This window comes from Anomaloglossus baeobatrachus, chromosome 1 (assembly GCF_048569485.1).
Source record: "Anomaloglossus baeobatrachus isolate aAnoBae1 chromosome 1, aAnoBae1.hap1, whole genome shotgun sequence".
In the NCBI taxonomy this organism is placed as follows: Eukaryota; Metazoa; Chordata; class Amphibia; order Anura; family Aromobatidae; genus Anomaloglossus; species Anomaloglossus baeobatrachus.
Window position 1 is genome coordinate 677,883,852 of NC_134353.1, and position 22,444 is coordinate 677,906,295.

The window sequence follows — 22,444 nt, forward strand, 5'->3', positions numbered from 1 at the left end:
CGATTCATGGCAGGGAGTGAGGGTTTAATAAAAGATGAAAACTTGTCTGTATAGAAATTAAGACATGAGGTCATGCGGATAATTAAGAGATAATTTACTGATATTCTCTGTAAGTGGATTAAAGGCAAATTAATATGTCACTAATACTGATGATAATGAGCATCACAAAGTCTTGGCCAAAGTCCTGCCAGGAGGCATCTGGATTTAAATGCTATCTGAAAACCCACCAACAATGTCTATCAATAGATTTACTGCAGATATCACTTCATAAAGGTTATTGTACACTTATAGCAATAAATCAGGACATTAACTGCATCTCCAGAAAAATTACCCAGTATACAAAAAGGAGGACATGCCGCCAAACATTGCACATGGGCGGCCAATAAAGGCACTGGAATCAGATGGGTGTCACAGTCTTCTCCATCTGGTCCTGAATGTATTGAGAGGATTGGGTCTCATTACACCACTTTGCATCTGGATTACAATGCAGGTCCTGTCCTAGATTAGACATTTGTAAAGTGGACTCAGTATACTGTATCCCATAATGATCTAAATCACCATTGGACTGCATGCACGCAGTAGTATTAGGAGTCCACATAACCTACAAACTGTATGGAGCCGTGAAAGACAGTATTAGGATAAAGGGTGCGGTGGAGGGGGGCTACTTTACCACTGATTCTACTGCTATAGTTTACTCTGTTAATATTAGCATTTAAAGGGGTTATCCGGCTTATTTTGACTTTTTTTTTATTATTTCCCTATTGGGCTACATATGGGGCAGGTAAGTAGATATTGAGCACTTACCTGCCCTGCTGTCAGCCCCTCTCCCCCGGCTCAGAGTGGTCATGTGACCGCTCCTGCCGTGATTTTGCTGCTTCCGGTCATTTCATGTCAACATGGGCAGGACCATGTTGACATGCAAATCTGGGAACAGCATGTTGCCGCCCTGCTGGGCTGTACAGTGCATGGAGTCCCCGCCCCCCTGCCATACACCCTCCCACACATTCCCCGGCACCCCATACTCTCCCCACAACCTCCCCCTGCACTGCTGTGGGGTCCGTGACCTGGGAGAGGGGCCTGGCAGCCCCAGCACCGGGCCCCCTGCTCAGGATCACACATTCAAATATACCGGCATCACAGATCACAGATGCCGATACATTTGAAAGCGCTGATGAGAGGGAGCGCTGCTTCTCCTCACTGTCCCGCTGTCTGTGCTCTCTTCAGCACAGCGGTGACGTCACTACTGTGCTGATATGTCCAGAGCACAGACAGAGTGCGAACGTGCAGGAGCGACGGGGACCAAGGAGGGGTATTTATTCCCTACATGTGTTCCCTATGGGGGTATGGGGGTATGGGGGGTCGGTACAGAGCCATATGTGTGTGCGTGCGGTGCAGAGCCATATGTGTGTGCGTGCGGTGCAGAGCCGTATGTGCGTGCGTGCGGTGCAGAGCCGTATGTGCGTGCGTGCGGTGCAGAGCCGTATGTGCGTGCGTGCGGTGCAGAGCCGTATGTGCGTGCGTGCGGTGCAGGGCCATATGTGCGTGCGTGCGATGCAGAGGCCATATGTGCGTGCGTGCGATGCAGAGGCCATATGTGCGTGCGTGCGTGCGATGCAGAGGCCTTGTGTGCGTGCGTGCGTGCGATGCAGAGGCCTTGTGTGTGTGCGTGTGATGCAGAGGCCGTGTGTGCGTGCGTGTGATGCAGAGGCCGTGTGTGTGTGATGCAGATGCAGAGGCCATGTGTGTGTGTGCGGTGCAGAGGCCATGTGTGTGTGTGCGGTGCAGAGCCCGATGTGGTTGTGAGGTGCAGAGCCCGATGTGGTTGTGAGGTGCAGAGCCCGATGTGGTGTGGGGTGCAGAGCCCGATGTGGTGTGGGGTGCAGAGCCCGATGTGGTGTGGGGTGCAGAGCCCGATGTGGTGTGGGGTGCAGAGCCCGATGTGGTGTGGGGTGCAGAGCCCGATGTGGTGTGGGGTGCAGAGCCCGATGTGGTGTGGGGTGCAGAGCCCGATGTGGTGTGGGGTGCAGAGCCCGATGTGGTGTGGGGTGCAGAGCCCGATGTGGTGTGGGGTGCAGAGCCCGATGTGGTGTGGGGTGCAGAGCCCGATGTGGTGTGGGGTGCAGAGCCCGATGTGGTGTGGGGTGCAGAGCCCGATGTGGTGTGGGGTGCAGAGCCCGATGTGGTGTGGGGTGCAGAGCCCGATGTGGTGTGGGGTGCAGAGCCCGATGTGGTGTGGGGTGCAGAGCCCGATGTGGTGTGGGGTGCAGAGCCCGATGTGCTGTGGGGTGCAGAGCCCGATGTGCTGTGGGGTGCAGAGCCCGATGTGCTGTGGGGTGCAGAGCCCGATGTGCTGTGGGGTGCAGAGCCCGATGTGGTGTGCGGTGCAGAGCCCGACGTGTGTGTGGGGGCGCAGAGCTCGATGTGGGGCTGTTATTTGCAATGCTGTAGTGATAACAGGTCAGTGCTGGGCAGAATACTGACAGGGAATGTGTGTGCAGGGGGCGGGCAGAGGGTGAGGCTGGGCGGTGCCAGCTGTGACTGGGAGGTGTGGCACAGGAAGTGGTCAGTTTGTTTGAGCTGAATGTAAACAAAGAGCTGCAGAGAATAAACGAATAATTCAAGAGGAACAACAGTTAGAAAACGAAAAATAACAATGTAGGGGTGTTTTATATGACAATACAGCACAGATTAGCTTAACAAAAATGTTTGAGTTTATGTCGGACAACTCCTTTAACCAAAGATGTAGTCCCCACGGGTTCTGCTGTCCAACAGAAAGGATAAGCACTCTGAATGTATATTCTTTATTGCCTTCTGTTACATAGTTACTTAGGTTGAAAAAAGACCTAGGTCCATCTAGTTCAACCTTCCTCCACCAGTTCTACATTTAGTCACTAAGTCATTTATAACCAACAATGTTGTTTGTACTGAGGAAATCATCCAGCCCTTTTTTAAAAGCTGTTATAGTATCTGCCATTACTACCTCTTGTGGTAGTGTATTCCACAGTCTGACTGCTCTAACTGTAAAGAACCCTTTCCTATTTAGCTGCCGGAATCACTTTGCTTCCACTCGTAGTGAGTGAGTGGCCCCTGGTCCTTAGTATTGTCTTTGGAAGAAATAAGTCATGTGCCAGGCCTTTATATTGACCACACATGTATTTATACATAACCCCACGTCAAACTCCATGGCACCCAAATGCATCTCAAGGCTCTGGCCTATTGGTCCAGGAAGCCATTATCTATCCCCCATTTCTTTGAGATGGCTGGATTGTTATTGTAAATAAGCACTTGTACCTTGTCTCCCCCCCATCTCATTGTAGATTGGTTTGTATATGTTTATGTATATGATATGTATATGAGCCTCCTGAATTGTAAAGCACTGCGGAATATGTTGGCGCTATAGAAAGATTATTATTATTATTATTATTATTATAAATGAGATCTCCTCTGAGACCTCTTTTTTCTAAGCTAAACAAATCTAACTTTTTCAACCTGTCATCATGGAGGCCTTCCATTCCTTGTAGTAGTCTAGTTGCCGCCTTTGAACTGACTCTAACTTCTGAATATCCTTTTTAAAATGTGGAGCCCAAAATTGGATCCCATAATCCAGATGTGGCCTTACAAGTAATTTACAGAGGGGTAGCAATACGTTGGGATCCCGGGATCTAATCTCTCTTTTTATACACCCTAAAATCTTGTTTGCTTTAGCAGCTGCTGCCTGACATTGAGTACCGCTGCTCTGCTTATTTATAATGAGAATACCCAAGTCTTTCTCCTGTTCTGTAGTCCCGAGTTTACTTCCATTTAATGTATACGCAGTTATAGGATTACTCCGTCCTAGGTGCATTACTTTACATTTATCAACATTAAATCTCATTTACCAAGTATCTGCCCATTCTTACATCTTATCCAGATCTTATTGTAATATTGTACTATCAAGGTCAGTTTTTAATATCCTACATAGTTTGGTGTCATCAGCAAAGACTGACACTGTACTATCAATCCCATCCACAAGGTCATTAAAAAGAATCGGTCCTAGCACAGATCCCTGCGGCACCCCACTGCTGTTTATGCTACTGGAAATACAAGTGATGGCACAAGGCTGCAATTGTGGAGGTAGAATCCCTAAAACCCCCAATGATCACTAGAATTAAGAGTCAAAGTTATTTTCTATGCACAAGTGCTTCAATAAACTTAATAAAAAGCCCAAAAACATAGCAGGGAGGAGGAATTTCCTCCGAAATGAGTGGAAGGTCTCTCTACGTGTGTGCCTTTATGTTCTAGTTATCAGTAGAGGTTCTTGGGCCCAAATAGCCATCGTTCTTCTGCTGTCTCCTAATATGTTTGAAAATCTACAATTCTACTTAGATCTCTATCAGTTAATATAGACAAACACTATGTAACATGTGAGAAAGTTAAAGGGAACTTGACAGGTCAGAAAATGATATTAACCTACAGATATAGTAACCCCAGTTAATGACAGTTAATAGTGTTAAAAAGGCACCCGAGTGCCGTATTGAAGGCGCAAAAAGAACTTTATTTCTCCCAGGAGCAGCCAGCTTTCAGTCATACAGGAGTGCTGGTGTGGCTTCAGTCTGTAAGCACGCTCTGGCAGAGATCTGGCTCTGCACTGATGTGTTTAAAGGTGAGCTGCCAGTCAGTGCCCAGGCGTGATTCCAACCACTGCTTTCAGAGTTGTGAGCACTAACTGAAGTCAAGCCGATACTCCTGCATGACTGAAAGCCGGCAGCTTCTGGGACAAATTCAGTTCATATTCTCTCAGCCACTGTTTTTTCAGTACGGTGCATGGGTACTTTCATAATGCTATTAATCTATAGATTAACCCTATATCTGAAAGTTAAAAGCATTAACCAATGTGACAGGATTCCCTTTACTTCAGATATGTCACTATATTCATTTTTTTTGAAGATCAATTGTGCCATTGTGCTAATATTACAGCGGACCAGTCACTTTACCATTTATTTCCTTAAAGCTGTTATCCTGTGGATAGTACCGTATTTTTCGCTTTATAAGACGCACCTGATTATAAGACGCACCCCCAAATTTGGTGAAGGAAAAGAGAATTTTTTTTTAAATGTTAAATGGGGTCCATCTTATAATGCCAGTGTCCGTCTAACAAATCATATAGGGTATATGTCCCTCATAGCCCCCCATCCTAAAATTAGCCCCCTTAATCTGGATATGGCCCCCTTATATTGAATATAGCCCCCTTGTGCTGGCACACGTTCCCCTGTGCTGCCTATGGCCCCCTATGGATTGCATACGTTCCCCTGTGCTGCCTGTGGCCCCCTATGGATTGCACACATTCCCCATTTGCTGCCTATGGCCCCCTATGGATTGCATACGTTCCTCTGTGCTGCCTATGGTCCTCTATGGATTGCATATGTTCCCCTGTGCTGCCTATGGTCCCCTATGGATTGCATACATTCCCCTGTGCTGCCTATGGTTCCCTATGGATTGCATACGTTCCCCTGTGCTGCCTATGGTCCCCTATGGATTGCATACGTTCCCCTGTGCTGCCTATGGTCCCCTATGGATTGCATACATTCCCCTGTGCTGCCTATGGTCCCCTATGGATTGCATACGTTCCCCTGTGCTGCCTATGGTCCCCTATGGATTGCATACGTTCCCCTGTGCTGCCTATGGCCCCCTATGGATTGCACACGTTCCCATGTGTTAGATATCGCCCCCATGCTGCTGCCCATAGTAAAATAAAACACTCTTTCCTTACCTCCTGCAGCGCTGATCTCCCTCCTGTCTCCCTCCGTGCTTCTGTTCCTCCACTTCCTGGGTCTTGCTGCCGGTCATGTGATCGGCAGAGCAGAGTGATCTCATCTCTGCTTGCCTGCCTGATCACAGTGGAAGCAGGGACACCGGGGAGAAACGCTGGAGGGGGTAAGTAAAGCTTTTTTATTTTAGAATGAGCAGCAGCATGGGGGCCATATCTAACACAGGGGGGGCATGTGCGATCACAGTGGGACGCAGGCTCATATAATATACACCGCTGCCTCAACCCGTCACTGCGCTGCGATTTCAGCACCATGGTGGTTGACAACGGCTGTGCATATTATATGAGCGGGAGCAGGAGATCAAAGGCTGCAGCCCGCAGCTTCACCTGCCCCCAGCAGCGCTCCAGAGCGGACCCTGCAGTAATATATATATAATTATATATATATATATATATATATATATATATATATATATATATATATATATTATATATATATTACTGCAGGGTCTATATATATATATATATATATTATATATATATATATATATATATATATATATTACTGCAGGGTCCGCTCTGGAGCGCTGCTGGGGGCAGGTGAAGCTGCGGGCTGCAGCCTTTGATCTCCTGCTCCCGCTCATATAATATGCACAGCCGTTGTCAACCACCATATGAGCGGGAGCAGGAGATCAAAGGCTGCAGCCCGCAGCTTCACCTGCCAGCGCTCCAGAGCGGACCCTGCAGTAATATGTAATATATATATATATATATATCTATATATATATATATATATATATACACACACACACACGCACACACACATATACACCCCCTCCCCCCCCGTATATTCTGCTTATAAGGCGCACCCCCAACTTTCCCCCAAGATTTGGGGGAACAAAAGTGCGTCTTATAAAGCGAAAAATACGGTAAGTGGTTTTTTTTGAGATGTGGGATAAATGAATGATCACTGGGTTTTTGCACCCTGAAAAAGGGTATCTGAGTTGACAGTGTGAATGGGTTTGTAGTGGACATGGATGACCACTCCTCCAATATTGGTTGTCATACATTACTACTAGCACTTCAAAAGTGTCATTGAACTGAATGGAGCGGTGATCACACCAGCACCCCCCGATCCACTGTACCTATGATGGCTGGACTGTCAGTGATCATATATTTATCATCTATCCTGTACAGGGAAGATAAAATTGGTTCACCCCTTTAAATAGAGCAGCACAATATTGTGAGCGATCAGTGAAAAGTATATTGACTTGAATAGGCGATTTCGGCAATAGCCGGTACACATTGAACAGAGCTGTGCTGTTCAGCTCCATACGCTGTTCACATCTGGCCACCGCCGGAGTTGATAACAGCTAATTGGGGGTGCCGGTCCCACACCCATCTAATAATGATGACCTATACCTTGGATCCTTTTAAGTCTCTACACTGAGGTAGGAGTAGCCTTATCTGGATACTAAGAACTGGAGTGAAAAACGTTGCAGTTCACCACTATGTCCTGATGAATAAGAATGACAAGTTACGTGCTTCTAGAATAGCAGTCCTCTCTGAAAGGAATGCTCTGCGACTACCACCTGCTGAATGGATCAAAGTTGGCTGAATTGTTGGATATGTTGCACCAGTTGCCAGATCAACTTTATGATGGCATAATCATTAAAACACCATAAATATACATTTATGTGCAAAGGTTTTAGGCAGGTGTGAAGAAAACACTGGAAAGTCAGAATGATGACAAATCAGAAGTGTTAATTGCTTATTTTCATCAATTAATAAAATGCAAAGTGAGTGAATAAAAGAAATCTAAATCAAATCAATATTTGGTGTGAGCACTCTTTACCGTCAAAGCAGACGTCGTTCTTCTAGGTACACTTCCACAGTTTAAGGATCTCAGCGGGGAGTTGTTCCAAACATCCTTGAGAACGAGCCTCAGATCTGTAGATGTAGGAATGTGCTAATCCTTCGTTCTCTTTATATGGGGCAATATCCTCACTTCCAGGAGGCCTTATTCTTTATGCCGAAGATAGTTCTTATGATATTGGCTGCATTTTGGGATTGTTATCCTGCTGAAGAACTAAGCTTTAAAACCAAGTCCCCTGCCCCCTGTCTTATACTCATGGATGTATTCATCCATTTTCGGCATCGCTCTGGTCCCATGGCGCCATCTTGTGCCCATAACTTCTAACTGTTCAGAAGTCAGAAGGTACGTCACAAGCACTCAATACAAGTCTATGAGAGCCAGAACGAGGCTCTCATTGACTCGTACTGACTTGTAACCCTCACACGCTCCATGAAACACTAAAGCTGCCGGCAGGTCATAAACTGCCTGACACCAACGGGACCGGCGCTGGAGATAGATGAAGATGCCGGAGGGTCAGCGAATAACAGAAGGCGGAGGTCTTACATTTAAAGCACCACTCCAGAGGTCAAATAAAAAAAAAAATGCTGGAGCGCTGCTTTAAAAGAAGAAGTCCTGGAAGTGATGATATGGCCCAAACTGAACCCTGATCTGAACATCATCCAGTCTTTCTGGCATTACATGAAGAGACAGAAGCATTTGCACAAGCGTACTGTACATCCACAGAAGATCTGGGGTAAGTTCTCCAAGATGTTTGGAACAAACTCCCTGCTGAATTACTTAAAAAAAAATAAAATAACTGTGTAGAAGTACATAGAACTGCTGTAGTTATGTAAGCAGAGGGTGTTTACACTAAATAACGATGTGGATTTCTCTTTTGTTCATTCATTTTGCTAAGTGATATGCATAAACTATTAACACTATCTTTCTCAGCATTCTTACTTTGCAGCATAAGGCTATGTGCACACGTGTGCACTCCGCACCGCACACAAAAGGTCCGCTTCAGAGCGCAGCTGAAAAGCTCTGTTCTGAAGCGCATGCTGCCTCTCCCTATAGACAGCATGCAAAGCGCAGGAAAGACATGACATATCACTTCTTAGAACGCACACTTCGGGCAGCAGCCGAATCACTGCGCTCTAATACGCCATGTGCGCACGTCTCATGCACAATCTTCATAGATTGTGCAGGGGACGCAGGACGCATGCAGTTACGCTGCGGTGCAGAACGCAGCGTAACTGCATGCAATACGCACACGTGCGCACATAGCCTAAAACTTTTACATCGTACTGTATAATACGGCCAAAAATCACATAGACGATCTCAGCTGCTTCAGTGGTGCCAGCGTCTTACCTGTTATGAGGACAGTTTTGCCATCCAGCCTTTTTGGATCAAGACATAGGCGTCTGCTCTTGAAGCGTCTTCGGAGCAGGGTTAAGGCCAATGCAGCCAGGACAGTGACGAGCACGTACATGGTTCCTTCCTGCACGATACAAGAAAGATGGTCACATAAGTAATGAGGAATATATCGCGTACACTGGATGGAGCGTGACACAGATGAAAAGCCGCCAGCAGAAATACATTCTATGCCCAAATGACCATTTTACAAAAGGTGCCAACTATTACTTATATTGGGTGCTTTGAAAAGTCTGTTCTCACAGTCAGAGAGAAATTCATCTGGGGGGGGGTCCTACAAATGCCGACTGAAAAACGTAGATATTGGGAGCAATGATCACTGCGGGTACACATAAAGGGTACTAACATCAACCATGGGGTCTGCCCACCACTGTGCACTACTAACATCAACCATGGGGGCTGCCCACCACTGTGCACTACTAACATCAACAACAATGGGGTCTGGCCACCACTGTGCACTACTAACATCAACCATGGGGGCTGCCCACCACTGTGCACTACTAACATCAACCATGGGGTCTGCCCACCACTGTGCACTACTAACATCAACAACAATGGGGTCTGGCCACCACTGTGCACTACTAACATCAACCATGGGGGCTGCCCACCACTGTGCACTACTAACATCAACCATGGGGGCTGCCCACCACTGTGCACTACTAACATCAACCATGGGGGCTTCCCACCACTGTGCACTACTAACATCAACCATGGGGGCTGCCCACCACTGTGCACTACTAACATCAACCATGGGGGCTGCCCACCACTGTGCACTACTAACATCAACCATGGGGGCTGCCCACCACTGTGCACTACTAACATCAACCATGGGGGCTGCCCACCACTGTGCACTACTAACATCAACAATGGGGGCTGCCCACCACTGTGCACTACTAACATCAACAACAATGGGGTCTGGCCACCACTGTGCACTACTAACATCAACCATGGGGGCTGCCCATTACTGTGCACTACTAACATTAGCAATGGGGGCTGCCCACCACTGTGCACTACTAACATCAACATTGGGGGCTGTCCACCACTGTGCAGTACTAACATCAACAATGGGGGCTGTTGTGAATGTTAGTTATGTTTTGGCTGCTGGGAGGCTCCCTCTGGTGGCCAGGAATGGTTTGGACTTGGACCAGGTGTGTTGTGCAATGGGTGTTTCCTTTGCTAACTCTCTGCTTATTTAAGTCCTGGTCTGATTGCAGGCTGTTGCCGGATGTCAGTTGTTCTTTGTATCTCCAGCCTGCTTAATCCTGCTCTATACCACATCTACTCCAGATAAGTGCTTGCTCTTTATTTATTGTCTGGTTCTTTTGTTTATCTGGGTTTGTCATTTGCTGTGGTTGTTTTCAGTTTATTTGCTTGCAGGGATTTTCCCCCTCAGTGGATTGTTGAGGAACTCCCTGCAGTTCTGTGTGGAGTATAGCTCCTTTGGGTCCATGTGTTTGTGGCTTGTTGACTTTGTTATGATTCTTGTTTTCTGTTCATTGGTATGACAAAAGCACCTGGTATAGGACGGAGTTCAGATCGTGCGATCTGAGGGCCTTTTTGTACTATCAGGAAGTTGGTATTTTGCAGGGTTTTTCTCTGGCTACCATCAGTCCCTTTCCTGTCCTTTCCTATTTTAGTCAGCGGGGGCCTCACCTTTTGCTAATCCTGTCATCTACCTGTGTATTGTGTTTTTCCTATATCACCGCAGTCTTTGAATGTGGGGGGCTTGCTATTCTTGTCTATTTTCTGAGGCAGAGAGTTACTCATCTTTCCTACCTTTTTTAGGATGGTTCGTTCTCCGGCTGGGTTCACGGTGCACAGGATGTTAGTTCACCCCTCGGCTACTTCTAGCTGTGATGGTTAGTAAGGGGATGGCGGCCAGATTAGTTGTCAATGCTCTTGTCCCCTTTTGCCAATGATTTGTGGTGGTCTTCCATGGTTCCAGATCATAACAGGGGGCTGGCCACCACTGTGCACTACTAACATCCACAATGGGTGCTGCCCGCCACTGTGCACTACTAACATCAACAATGGGGGCTGCCCGCCACTGTGCACAGATTCACTGAAACATGAATGCAATACCTTTAGTTCTCACACTGCACTCATCTGAGTTATAGGCCAGTGTGAGCAAACCACAATCTGAGCCCCTCTCCTGATTTTTGACCACATCAAAGTTAATGTGCAGAAAAACAAAGACCCTGGAAAAGCAAAATCACTACAAAAGGTCTAATGAAGCAGAAATGCAAACATTGTATCCCCAAATAAAAGCATTTAAAAAAAAAAAAAGTGGAGAACCCCTTTAAGTGCAGTGAGCAGGTTCTAGGCTCTGCCCGCCCCTATGTGTGCACCCTTTACAGAAGTAAATGCTATGTGGAAGCAGAGATCTGTCCTGCCATGTTTAAGCAGGTATCAGAGTAAAGGTGGCAGTACTCTCTGGTCCAGTGCTCACTTATAACGATGCAGATTTACCCATACAGGGCCGATGCATTGCCCCCACGTGGGTGACCCTATAGCCCCAGTGATGTAGGGCCTCTATAACGCGGTGTTCACACGTCCCGTCCTCGGGGCTGAATTCCCAGAGCTCCTGTAACCTGCTCATCTTACACGCAGATTCTGTCGCAGACTTCACTTTTCTAAATTTAAAAAGTTAAAATCTGCGCTAATTTTGCACAAGAAAATGACACGCGGTGGATAAAAGCAATAAAATAATGTAATAACAGCATGTGGATGACGGCTAAGACTCATCCACCATCACGTGGACCAAATATGGCGGCTGCCCCAATTGCTGGTCTTAATATATTTCTGCCTGAAACCTCTCATGTTTGTCTCATTCCCAATGCTGATGTAGCAGAGCCGAGTCTTTCATTTAGCACAGACTTGTGCAATACCTCAGGCTATGTGCAAATGGGGCATGTTTGGTCAGGTTTTTTCTGCAGCAAAACCTCATCGTTTGCCAGGAAATAACCTGCAGTTTTGCCACTTTTTTGCCGAGGTTTTTCAAAGAATTGACATGCTTATACTTTCAAAAACGGGGCACAAACCAAGGGTGACAAAACAATCAAGAGAAAAAAAAAACAAAAAAAAAAACCCCAGGTGTTACTGTGGTTGTCCTCCAAATGTGGGAAACTGTCCTGAGGACCACTTAGGCTGCTTTCACACATCAGTTTTTTGCCATCAGGCACAATCCGGCAAAAACATGAAAAACCGGATCCGGCGTCTGTTGCCGCCGGACCAGTTTTTTGCCCCATACTCTCATTAGCGCCGGATTGTGCCGGATGGCCTTGCGTTTCATCCGGTTTTTGCTGAATCCGGCAAAATTTACTTGTCCAGCGGCCGGATGAAACGTTGAAGTGAACGTTTTTGTATCGGGCAAAAAAAAGGATCGCGCCGGATCCGGCGCCGTAAGGCATGTTTTACAATGGAAGCCTATGGCCGCTGGATCCAGTGTAATGCAACAAAATATGAATCCGGCCGTCGGATCCGTTTTTTGAACTGAGCATGCTCAGTATCACACCGGATCTGTCAACAAAACTGAAGGAACTGATCAAAAAAACTGATTCGTTTTTCGCCGGATCGTGCCTGATGCCAAAAAACTGATGTGTGAAAGCAGCCTTAGAGAATGGTCTGTGGTGGTGTCCACAGTGGTCTCCTCATGGAGATGACACACCGCTATAAATAAGACGTGGCAGGGACACCCGTGGATGGACTAGATCACATGCTTAGAGCCTGATGGGGAACATTTTTTATGTTTTCATACACGCATGTATTTCTAAGAATTTTTATAGCTCGTTTTTTTTTTCTAAAATTTGGACTGTTTCGCCTTCTATATCCGGTGTGCGACACTGTCTATGGCTGGATGCAGAATGAGTTAACCAAGAACTCTTCAGTGAGCTCATTCTCATGGGAGGGTGTGACAGTCTCTTATCTGCCTCTTCTGAGCTCCCCTCAGCTGATTTGTCCACAGATCACATTGACGTTCACTGTGAGGGGGCACAATGTAATCCCCTCCCCCCTTTAGCCCCAAATACAGTACATGCAGTTAAGCAGGAAAAAAAAAATCCCCAAAGGTGCACGACCCCAGTGAGTCACATCTGTGTAGGAGCACTTTGATAAAGATATCCCTTTAAATGTCACGTGGACTGATTGTGAAAGGTCACATGACTGCAGTGGTCCGTACCCTACAGCCCGTATATTCCGGGGGGTGGGCTCAGTAAAGAAGGGCCCGATATAATACACAAGGCCGAGGTCACCCACTGCAAAGAAAGCGTCCCCCCCTTCCCCGCTGTGCATCACATGTGCCAGCCCGCAGCCGGTTACCTTGCCCACTCCCCACAGCCACCATTCCACTAGCGCAGGTATCTGCAGCAATTTACTTACTTCCGCCAATCTTCGTTTCCTATTGGTTGACGCTAAGCCCCGCCCCTAAAACGTAGAGCGCATGATTTGTAATTAAAATGTCTCCTTTATAGTTTAGCGGCGGCCATATTGTTGGAGCCTAAATTTGTTTACTGCTGCCTGGAATCCGACAATAAAATGGCGATCTTCAGGGACAATGGTCTTCTGATAAAGAATTTGAGTGATATAGCAGAACATTAATCAGCTGTTTCCGGTGCGGGTGTCCGAGTCTCCGCTGCAGACTCCCTGCTGTTCTTCCTCTGTCCATGGCTGCCATTTTCATTCTTTTCATACTTGTATTGTACAGTGAGCATGCTAGAGACAAAATGCAAATGTCAGTATTTATTAACTTTAATGAAAAAATCACCCAGAGCATGATTCCTTTTACCATGTTAATGGCTTAAAAAAATTCTGATTTTTGTAAAAAAATAAAAATGGTTTTATGTGTTTTTTATTTCCCATCCATGGATGTGTGTGAGGTTCTTTGACCGAGCTGTGGTTACACAATTACATTCTGTATCAATTTTATGCGACGTGGAAAGGATAGAAAAATAGAGATTTTGTCATTCTGATTTTCTTACAGCAGTTACCCGTTAAATGTTACATCTCCCGAGATCATGGAGAATAGTCTTCCCCGTGGTCCACACATAGCTTCTCATGAGCCAGATCAGATACCCACACTGTGCACTGACGAGGGGCAATCACCCCGAAACACCGTGTCTGCAAATTGGGATTCTGATCTGGCATAAATGCTAAGGGGCACTTTGCACACTACGACATCGCAAGCCGATGCTGCGATGCCGAGCGCGATAGTCCCCGCCCTCGTCGCAGCAGTGATATCTTGTGATTGCTGCCGTAGTGAACATTATAGCTACACCAGCTTCACACGGACTTACCTGCCCTGCGACGTCGCTCTGGCCGGCGACCCACCTCCTTCCTAAGGGGGCGGGACGTGCGGCGTCATAGCGACGTCACACGGCAGGCGGCCAATAGGAGCGGAGGGGCGGAGATGAGCGGGACGTAAACATCCCGCCCACCTCCTTCTTTCCGCATAGCTGATGTGAGCCACAGGACGCAGGTAGGAGATGTTCCTCGCTCCTGCGGCTTCACACACAGCGATGTGTGCTGCCGCAGGAACGAGGAACAACATCGTAACCGGTCATTTCCAAATTATGGAAATGACCGACGCTACACCGATGATACGATTACGACGATTTTGTGCTCGTTAATCGTATTAAAAAGGCTTTACACACTACGATATCGCCTGTGATGCCGGATGTGCATCACTTTCGATTTGACCCCACCGACATCACACCTGCGATGTCGTAGTGTGCAAAGTGCCCCTAAGTCTTATGAAAAGGCTTGTTTAAAAAGCCACGTTTGACTTTTAGGATTGCTACTTCCAATAGGTGGCGCTAGAGTTTGTTTCCTTCCTCACTGGAGGGACAATTTGAATAATCTCCAGAGATGTGATATGGTAATACAGAATATACCTTTTTTTTATTTTTAACTTCAAAATAAACAGTTTGATTTTCATTTTATGTTTTTTCTTTACCTTTTTGTTGTAGGCTATGTACATTTATCAAGATGGCGGCCATGGGGTCCTTCAGCAGCCACCTCACTGTCATGGCTATTCATCAGCACCCTGCAATCACATCATGGGTGAAGATGAGTGCCGGAAATGACAGTCATAAATGGTGCTCCCAATGATTTACCAGCTCAACTCCCTGCGTTTAGAGGCAAGTGCTGGCTGTATGACACAGCCGGCGTCCGCTCTGTGTGGCCTGGGCTCAGCTCCACATAAAACATAAGACTTGCCTTCTTAGGAGTAATACCTTGCTAAAGGTTTGCCTCTGTGTGACATTACCAGAAGGCATTATAGCGGCTGGTTGTCCTGAGTTTTCTCATACACAGAAAGGGTAAAATATTTTTTAAAGGGATTGTCCACTACTAGGACAACCCCATCTAATTCCCCATAAAAATAACAATGTGTATACTCCCCTCCGGTGCCTGTGCGGTTCCAGCAATGTTGGAAATCACATTTCTGGGTCCCATGTAACCAATCGGCTTCCTTCTCCCTTCCTTTGGATGCTTAAATAATGAACAGGAAGTGTCAGCCACAGCTTTTACTTCCTGTTAAAGGGGTGGTCCACTACTTTGACATTGATGGCCTATCCTTAGGACATGCCGCACCCCTGTCGATCAGTTCTTGGTCCCGCCGGCAGCAGAAGGCAGACGGAAATGCTCAGTTGCTCTGTCCTCTGATAGTGGCCGCGGCTTGGTACTGCATATCTGCCTCCCATTCTAATCAATAGGAGGCAGATATGCTGTACCCAGCCGCGGTCACTATCAGAAGACGGAGCAGCTCCGGAACTGAGCATTTCCGGCCGCTGATGATCAGTGGGGGGTGCGGTGTGTCAGATCCCAATCGATCAGACATTGATGACATATCCTAAGGATAGGCCATCAGTGTCAAAGTAATGGACAACCCCCAAAATTACTTAAGTGTACAAAGGCAGGGATAAGGAAGCCAATTGGACGCAGTGCTTGTGTATCATAACAATGTCACATGGGTCCCGGGAAAGAGTTCCGACATCACTAGGACCACGCCAGCACCGGAGGGGTGTACAGACCTTGTTATGTTTATGGAGGCAAACATAGGCAGTTAGAAGGGGTGGTCCTAGTTGTGGCAACTCCTTTAAAGCACCACTTCAGCGGTTTTCTTTTTCCCTACTCAAACAGCACTTTAAATCTATGTCCCCTGTGTCCTGTCATATACTTGGCTTCTAGCGTCTTCACCTCTTACTGCGGTGCCATCTTGTGCCTGTAACTTCTGACTGTCCGGGAGTCAGAAGTTACATCACAAGCTCCTAATGCATCTCTATGTGAGTCAAAACAAGGCTCTCATAGACTTGTATTGAATTATGACCTTCGGCGCGGTCCATGAAATACTGGAGCTGCCGGCAGTTCTTAAATCACCGGAGACTGACCGGAACTCCACTGGAAAAAGGTGAAGATGGTGGCAGGTGAGTATCAGACGGGAGGCAGGGAATTTAATTAAAGCACCACTCCAGCGGTGCAATAAAAAAAAAAATGCTGGAGTGGTGCTTTAAAGCATAGATGTCATTTTGATTTTTATTTCATAAATTAACAGTACACAAGAAAATAAGCATCTGTGTAATATATCTTATAAGACAAATTTTCTTTTTTTGACAGAATTGATCAGTCTTTATCAAAATTCTTAATTCTGAGGTTAAACTTGTATTCAGTGAATACTAATTTTATATCACTGAGCTAGGAGATGGAAATTGCTTCTGACTAGATTATATTGTTTTAAGGGAGGAGGGAGGAGCTAGAGACAGGAGCTAGAGGCAAAGATTGCCGCTCTGTAGAATATCCACCACCATACTCTGCCCCTCTGTATAATGTCCTCCCACACACACTGCTCCTCAGTATACAGTCAGGGCCAGAAATATTTGGACAGTGACACAAGTTTTGTTATTTTAGCTGTTTACAAAAACATGTTCAGAAATACAATTATATATATAATATGGGCTGAAAGTGCACACTCCCAGCTGCAATATGAGAGTTTTCACATCCAAATCGGAGAAAGGGTTTAGGAATCATAGCTCTGTAATGCATAGCCTCCTCTTTTTCAAGGGACCAAAAGTAATTGGACAAGGGACTCTAAGGGCTGCAATTAACTCTGAAGGCGTCTCCCTCGTTAACCTGTAATCAATGAAGTAGTTAAAAGGTCTGGGGTTGATTACACGTGTGTGGTTTTGCATTTGGAAGCTGTTGCTGTGACCAGACAACATGCGGTCTAAGGAACTCTCAATTGAGGTGAAGCAGAACATCCTGAGGCTGAAAAAAAAGAAACAATCCATCAGAGAGATAGCAGACATGCTTGGAGTAGCAAAATACACAGTCGGGTACATTCTGAGAAAAAGGAATTGACTGGTGAGCTTGGGAACTCAAAAAGGGCTGGGCGTCCACGGATGACAACAGTGGTGGATGATCGCCGCATACTTTCTTTGGTGAAGAAGAACCCGTTCACAACATCAACTGAAGTCCAGAACACTCTCAGTGAAGTAGGTGTATCTGTCTCTAAGTCAACAGTAAAGAGAAGACTCCATGAAAGTAAATACAAAGGGTTCACATCTAGATGCAAACCATTCATCAATTCCAAATATAGACAGGCCAGAGTTAAATTTGCTGAAAAACACCTCATGAAGCCAGCTCAGTTCTGGAAAAGTATTCTATGGACAGATGAGACCAAGATCAACCTGTACAAGAATGATGGGAAGAAAAAAGTTTGGAGAAGAAAGGGAACGGCACATGATCCAAGGCACACCACATCCTCTGTAAAACATGGTGGAGGCAACGTGATGGCATGGGCATGCATGGCTTTCAATGACACTGGGTCACTTGTGTTTATTGATGACATAACAGCAGACAAGAGTAGCCGGATGAATTCTGAAGTGTACCGGGATATACTTTCAGCCCAGATTCAGCCAAATGCCGCAAAGTTGATTGGACGGCGCTTCATAGTACAGATGGACAATGACCCCAAGCATACAGCCAAAGCTACCCAGGAGTTCATGAGTGCAAAAAAGTGGAACATTCTGCAATGGCCAAGTCAATCACCTGATCTTAACCCAATTGAGCATGCATTTCACTTGCTCAAATCCAGACTTAAGACGGAAAGACCCACAAACAAGCAAGACCTGAAGGCTGCGGCTGTAAAGGCCTGGCAAAGCATTAAGAAGGAGGAAACCCAGCATTTGGTGATGTCCATGGGTTCCAGACTTAAGGCAGTGATTGCCTCCAAAGGATTCGCAACAAAATATTGAAAATAAAAATATTTTGTTTGGGTTTGGTTTATTTGTCCAATTACTTTTGACCTCCTAAAATGTGGAGTGTTTGTAAAGAAATGTGTACAATTCCTACAATTTCTATCAGATATTTTTGTTCAAACCTTCAAATTAAACGTTACAATCTGCACTTGAATTCTGTTGTAGAGGTTTCATTTCAAATCCAATGTGGTGGCATGCAGAGCCCAACTCGCGAAAATTGTGTCACTGTCCAAATATTTCTGGACCTAACTGTATTATCTTCCCACACACACTGTCCCTCTATATAATATCCCTCCCACACACTGCCCCTCTATATAATATCCTCCCAGACACTGCACGTCTGTATAATAAAAAAGGAGTAGAGGGCACCACAGGGTAATAAAAATAAATAAAAGGAGGCATGCTAACAAAAACTTTGCAAAAAAATGAATTGTAACATGAGAGGAAAAAAGCTGCATAGTAAAAAATGTGCACAAACAGCTATTTATATTTAAACATGGCTTTATTGATACAAAACATAAAAGCCAAGTTTATTTAAAAATATATATATGTCCTCCTCCTGCTGAGCCCCTCAAGGTATACCTGTTATTTATGCCCCAGTCCTGCTATATATGTCCACATCCTGGTTTATTTGTCCCCATCATGGTATATATGTCCCCATCCTGGGCCCCTTCTGGTATATATGCCCCCATCCTGGTTTATTTGTGCCCTTCCCCCTAGATTTGTTGCCCTTCTGGTATATATGACCAATCCTGGTTTATTTGTCCCCATCCTGGTAAATATGTCCTCAACCTGGTTTATATGTCCTCCTGGTATGTATGTCCCCTTCCTGAGCCCCTCCTGGTGTATGTGTCCCCATCCTGGTATATACGTGCGCCCCTCCTAGTATATATGTCCCCCTCCTGGTATATATGTTCCCATCCTGGTATATACAGTGCCTACAAGTAGTATTCAACCCCCTGCAGATTTAGCAGGTTTGATAAGATGCAAATAAGTTAGATCCTGCAAACTTCAAAAAAGAGCAGGATTTATTAACAGATGCATAAATCTTACAAACCAACAAGTTATGTTGCTCAGTTAAATTTTAATAAATTTTTCAACATAAAAGTGTGGGTCAATTATTATTCAACCCCCTAGGTTTAATATTTTGTGGAATAACCCTTGTTTGCAATTACAGCTAATAATCGTCTTTTATAAGACCTGATCAGGTCGGCACAGGTCTCTGGCGTTATCTTGGCCCACTCCTCCATGCAGATCTTCTCCAAGTTATCTAGGTTCTTTGGGTGTCTCATGTGGACTTTAATCTTGAGCTCCTTCCACAAGTTTTCAATTGGGTTAAGGTCAGGAGACTGACTAGGCCACTGCAACACCTTGATTTTTTCCCTCTTGAACCAGGCCTTGGTTTTCTTGGCTGTGTGCTTTGGGTCGTTGTCTTGTTGGAAGATGAAATGACGACCCATCTTAAGATCCTTGATGGAGGAGCTGAGGTTCTTGGCCAAAATCTCCAGGTAGGCCGTGCTATCCATCTTCCCATGGATGCGGACCAGATGGCCAGGCCCCTTGGCTGAGAAACAGCCCCACAGCATGATGCTGCCACCACCATGCTTGACTGTAGGGATGATATTCTTGGGGTCGTATGCAGTGCCATCCAGTCTCCAAACGTCACGTGTGTGGTTGGCACCAAAGATCTCGATCTTGGTCTCATCAGACCAGAGAACCTTGAACCAGTCTGTCTCAGAGTCCTCCAAGTGATCATGAGCAAACTGTAGACGAGCCTTGACATGACGCTTTGAAAGTAAAGGTACCTTACGGGCTCGTCTGGAACGGAGACCATTGCAATGGAGTACGTTACTTATGGTATTGACTGAAACCAATGTCCCCACTGCCATGAGATCTTCCCAGAGCTCCTTCCTTGTTGTCCTTGGGTTAGCCTTGACTCTTCGGACAAGCCTGGCCTCGGCACGGGTGGAAACTTTCAAAGGCTGTCCAGGCCGTGGAAGGCTAACAGTAGTTCCATAAGCCTTCCACTTCCGGATGATGCTCCCAACAGTGGAGACAGGTAGGCCCAACTCCTTGGAAAGGGTTTTGTACCCTTTGCCAGCCTTGTGACCCTCCACGTTCTTGTCTCTGATGGCCTTGGAATGCTCCTTTGTCTTTCCCATGTTGACCAAGTATGAGTGCTGTTCACAAGTTTGGGGAGGGTCTTAATTAGTCAGAAAAGGCTGGAAAAAGAGATAATTAATCCAAACCTGTGAAGCTCATTGTTCTTTGTGCCTGAAATACTTCTTAATACTTTAGGGGAACCAAACAGAATTCTGGTGGTTTGAGGGGTTGAATAATAAATGACCCTCTGAATAAACTTTTCACAATTTAAAAAAAATAAAAAAAGAAATAACATTCTTTCTTGTTGCAGTGCATTTCACACTTCCAGGCTGATCTACAGTCCAAATGTCACAATGCCAAGTTAATGCCGACTGGGTAAACCTGCTAAATCTGCAGGGGGTTGAATACTACTTGTAGGCACTGTATGTCTCCATCCTGGTAAATATGTTTTCATTCTGTTTCTAATGCAAAAACAAACAAATAATTATTGTTCTCACCCTTCCAGCTCTCACGTCATGCGGCATCCTCTCTGTGCAGAGATGCAGTTCAGCTGGATATGAGCCCTCGGACGCAAATTCAGCTGAAACAAAGGCTGGGTCGGCGGGCCACCTGACCACCACCCGTGGCCTCTGCGATCATCCCGCTCCTGTCTTCAGCTCTTCCATGAAGGACTTATCATTCCCTGCCATGTCCTCGTCACCTCCACATTGCCGTCAGCAGTGTGATGAGGTCGCAGCTTGATGACCTTTTAACGCTGTTGCACACTGGGCCTCGGCATGATGCGCCCTTCTCTGCCCCACTGCCCCTGGTGCAACCACATGGCTAATTTGCATGCAATGCCCCTGAAGCAGTTCACATGCAAATTAGCCATGTGTACTGCACACTAAATTTAAAGTGGGCGAAACGACACGGCTAGCTGTTATGCATGGTGTTTCTGTCAGCTCGGCTGTTGCTGGTTGTGAATAGGTTAAGATTCTTCCTGAGGATGCTTCTTGACTCCCTCTAGTGGCCAGTGCTGGAAGTGTCAGGTTTTTTGCTTGCCACTAAGACAGGTGCAGGGTCTGGCTCTAATCCCAGTGGACCAATCATGTTCAGCCCTTGTGTATAAAGGAATGGATTCTGCCTCACATTGATGGCAGTGATATCTGTTTCCTGTGTCAATCTAGCTCCAGTGAACATGTCTTGAACACCAGGTCCTCCTATCATGTCGGCCGTGTGCCTGTGACCCACCAGACATTTCTCAGTGTGCTCTAGCCTGTATTTTCTCTTGGAGATCTCCAGTGCTATCTGCTGCAGTTTGTCTGCTTTTTGGATGCAATTTTTGCCTTTTTTCCTAGTCATCTTTATCTCACTTTTTGGAGCCTGGGATAAGTACTTTGTCTTCTACCCTGTGACTGAATGGTTTTCATGCATTTTTCTATTGTGTGCAATTTTTATTTGATTCTGTTTCAATTCGTTTTGAAATGCTATGGAAACTGTTCATTCTCAGTGAAAAAACTGGAGTTTTTCTCTGTCTGAACATTGTTCTGCGTTTTGTTTTTTTTTCAAATATGTGTTTATGTTCCATTGTGTTCCCACTGATGATCTTTATCAAAAGGACATTGCTGAGAATCCATCCAGTGAAGGCCTTTTTTCCACCATTGCTGCATATTCACTTTTTGTCGTATTTAGTATTCCACTTCTTTGGACTGCTCGTTATTATTTGTGTTGGACATTGAATATTTTTCTGCCAATGGCAGTTGCTACTAAGCTATTTTTGTGACAACTTCTTTGGATCCTAATCCTGCCCAGTGTCCTGCACAAGAGTTCCCTGATGTAGTGGGGGGAGGATGTTGTGGTCCTAAGGAAATTTTGATCATCAGGAGTTGGCATATATTAGGATTTTGCTGGCAGCACCCAGTTTTCTATCTTATCCTTTTGTGTCTTAGTTAGCAGGGCCTCTCTTTGCTCAAGTCTATTCCTAACCAACTGTGTATTGTTTGCTTCTCATATCATCGTCAATATATGTTGGGGGCATAAACTATCACTTTGGGGCTGCTCTTAGGTAAGTAAGGATTC

General features: G+C 45.8%; 1 protein-coding gene across 3 annotated transcripts in view; it reads right to left on the reverse strand.

The window, feature by feature from the left end:
* LOC142248742 (retinol dehydrogenase 12-like) overlaps positions 1 to 22,444 on the reverse strand; it is a 119,466-nt gene that overhangs the window by 40,370 nt on the left and 56,652 nt on the right. The window contains exons 1-2 of one of the 3 annotated variants that reach the window (XM_075320071.1): positions 13,410 to 13,444; positions 8,970 to 9,099 (exon numbers count right to left, since the gene is read on the reverse strand). In XM_075320071.1, coding sequence (XP_075176186.1) covers positions 8,970 to 9,090 — 121 coding nt within the window. In that variant the 5' untranslated portion in view covers positions 9,091 to 9,099; positions 13,410 to 13,444. The other 2 variants (XM_075320070.1, XM_075320072.1) reach the window with 2 other exon arrangements.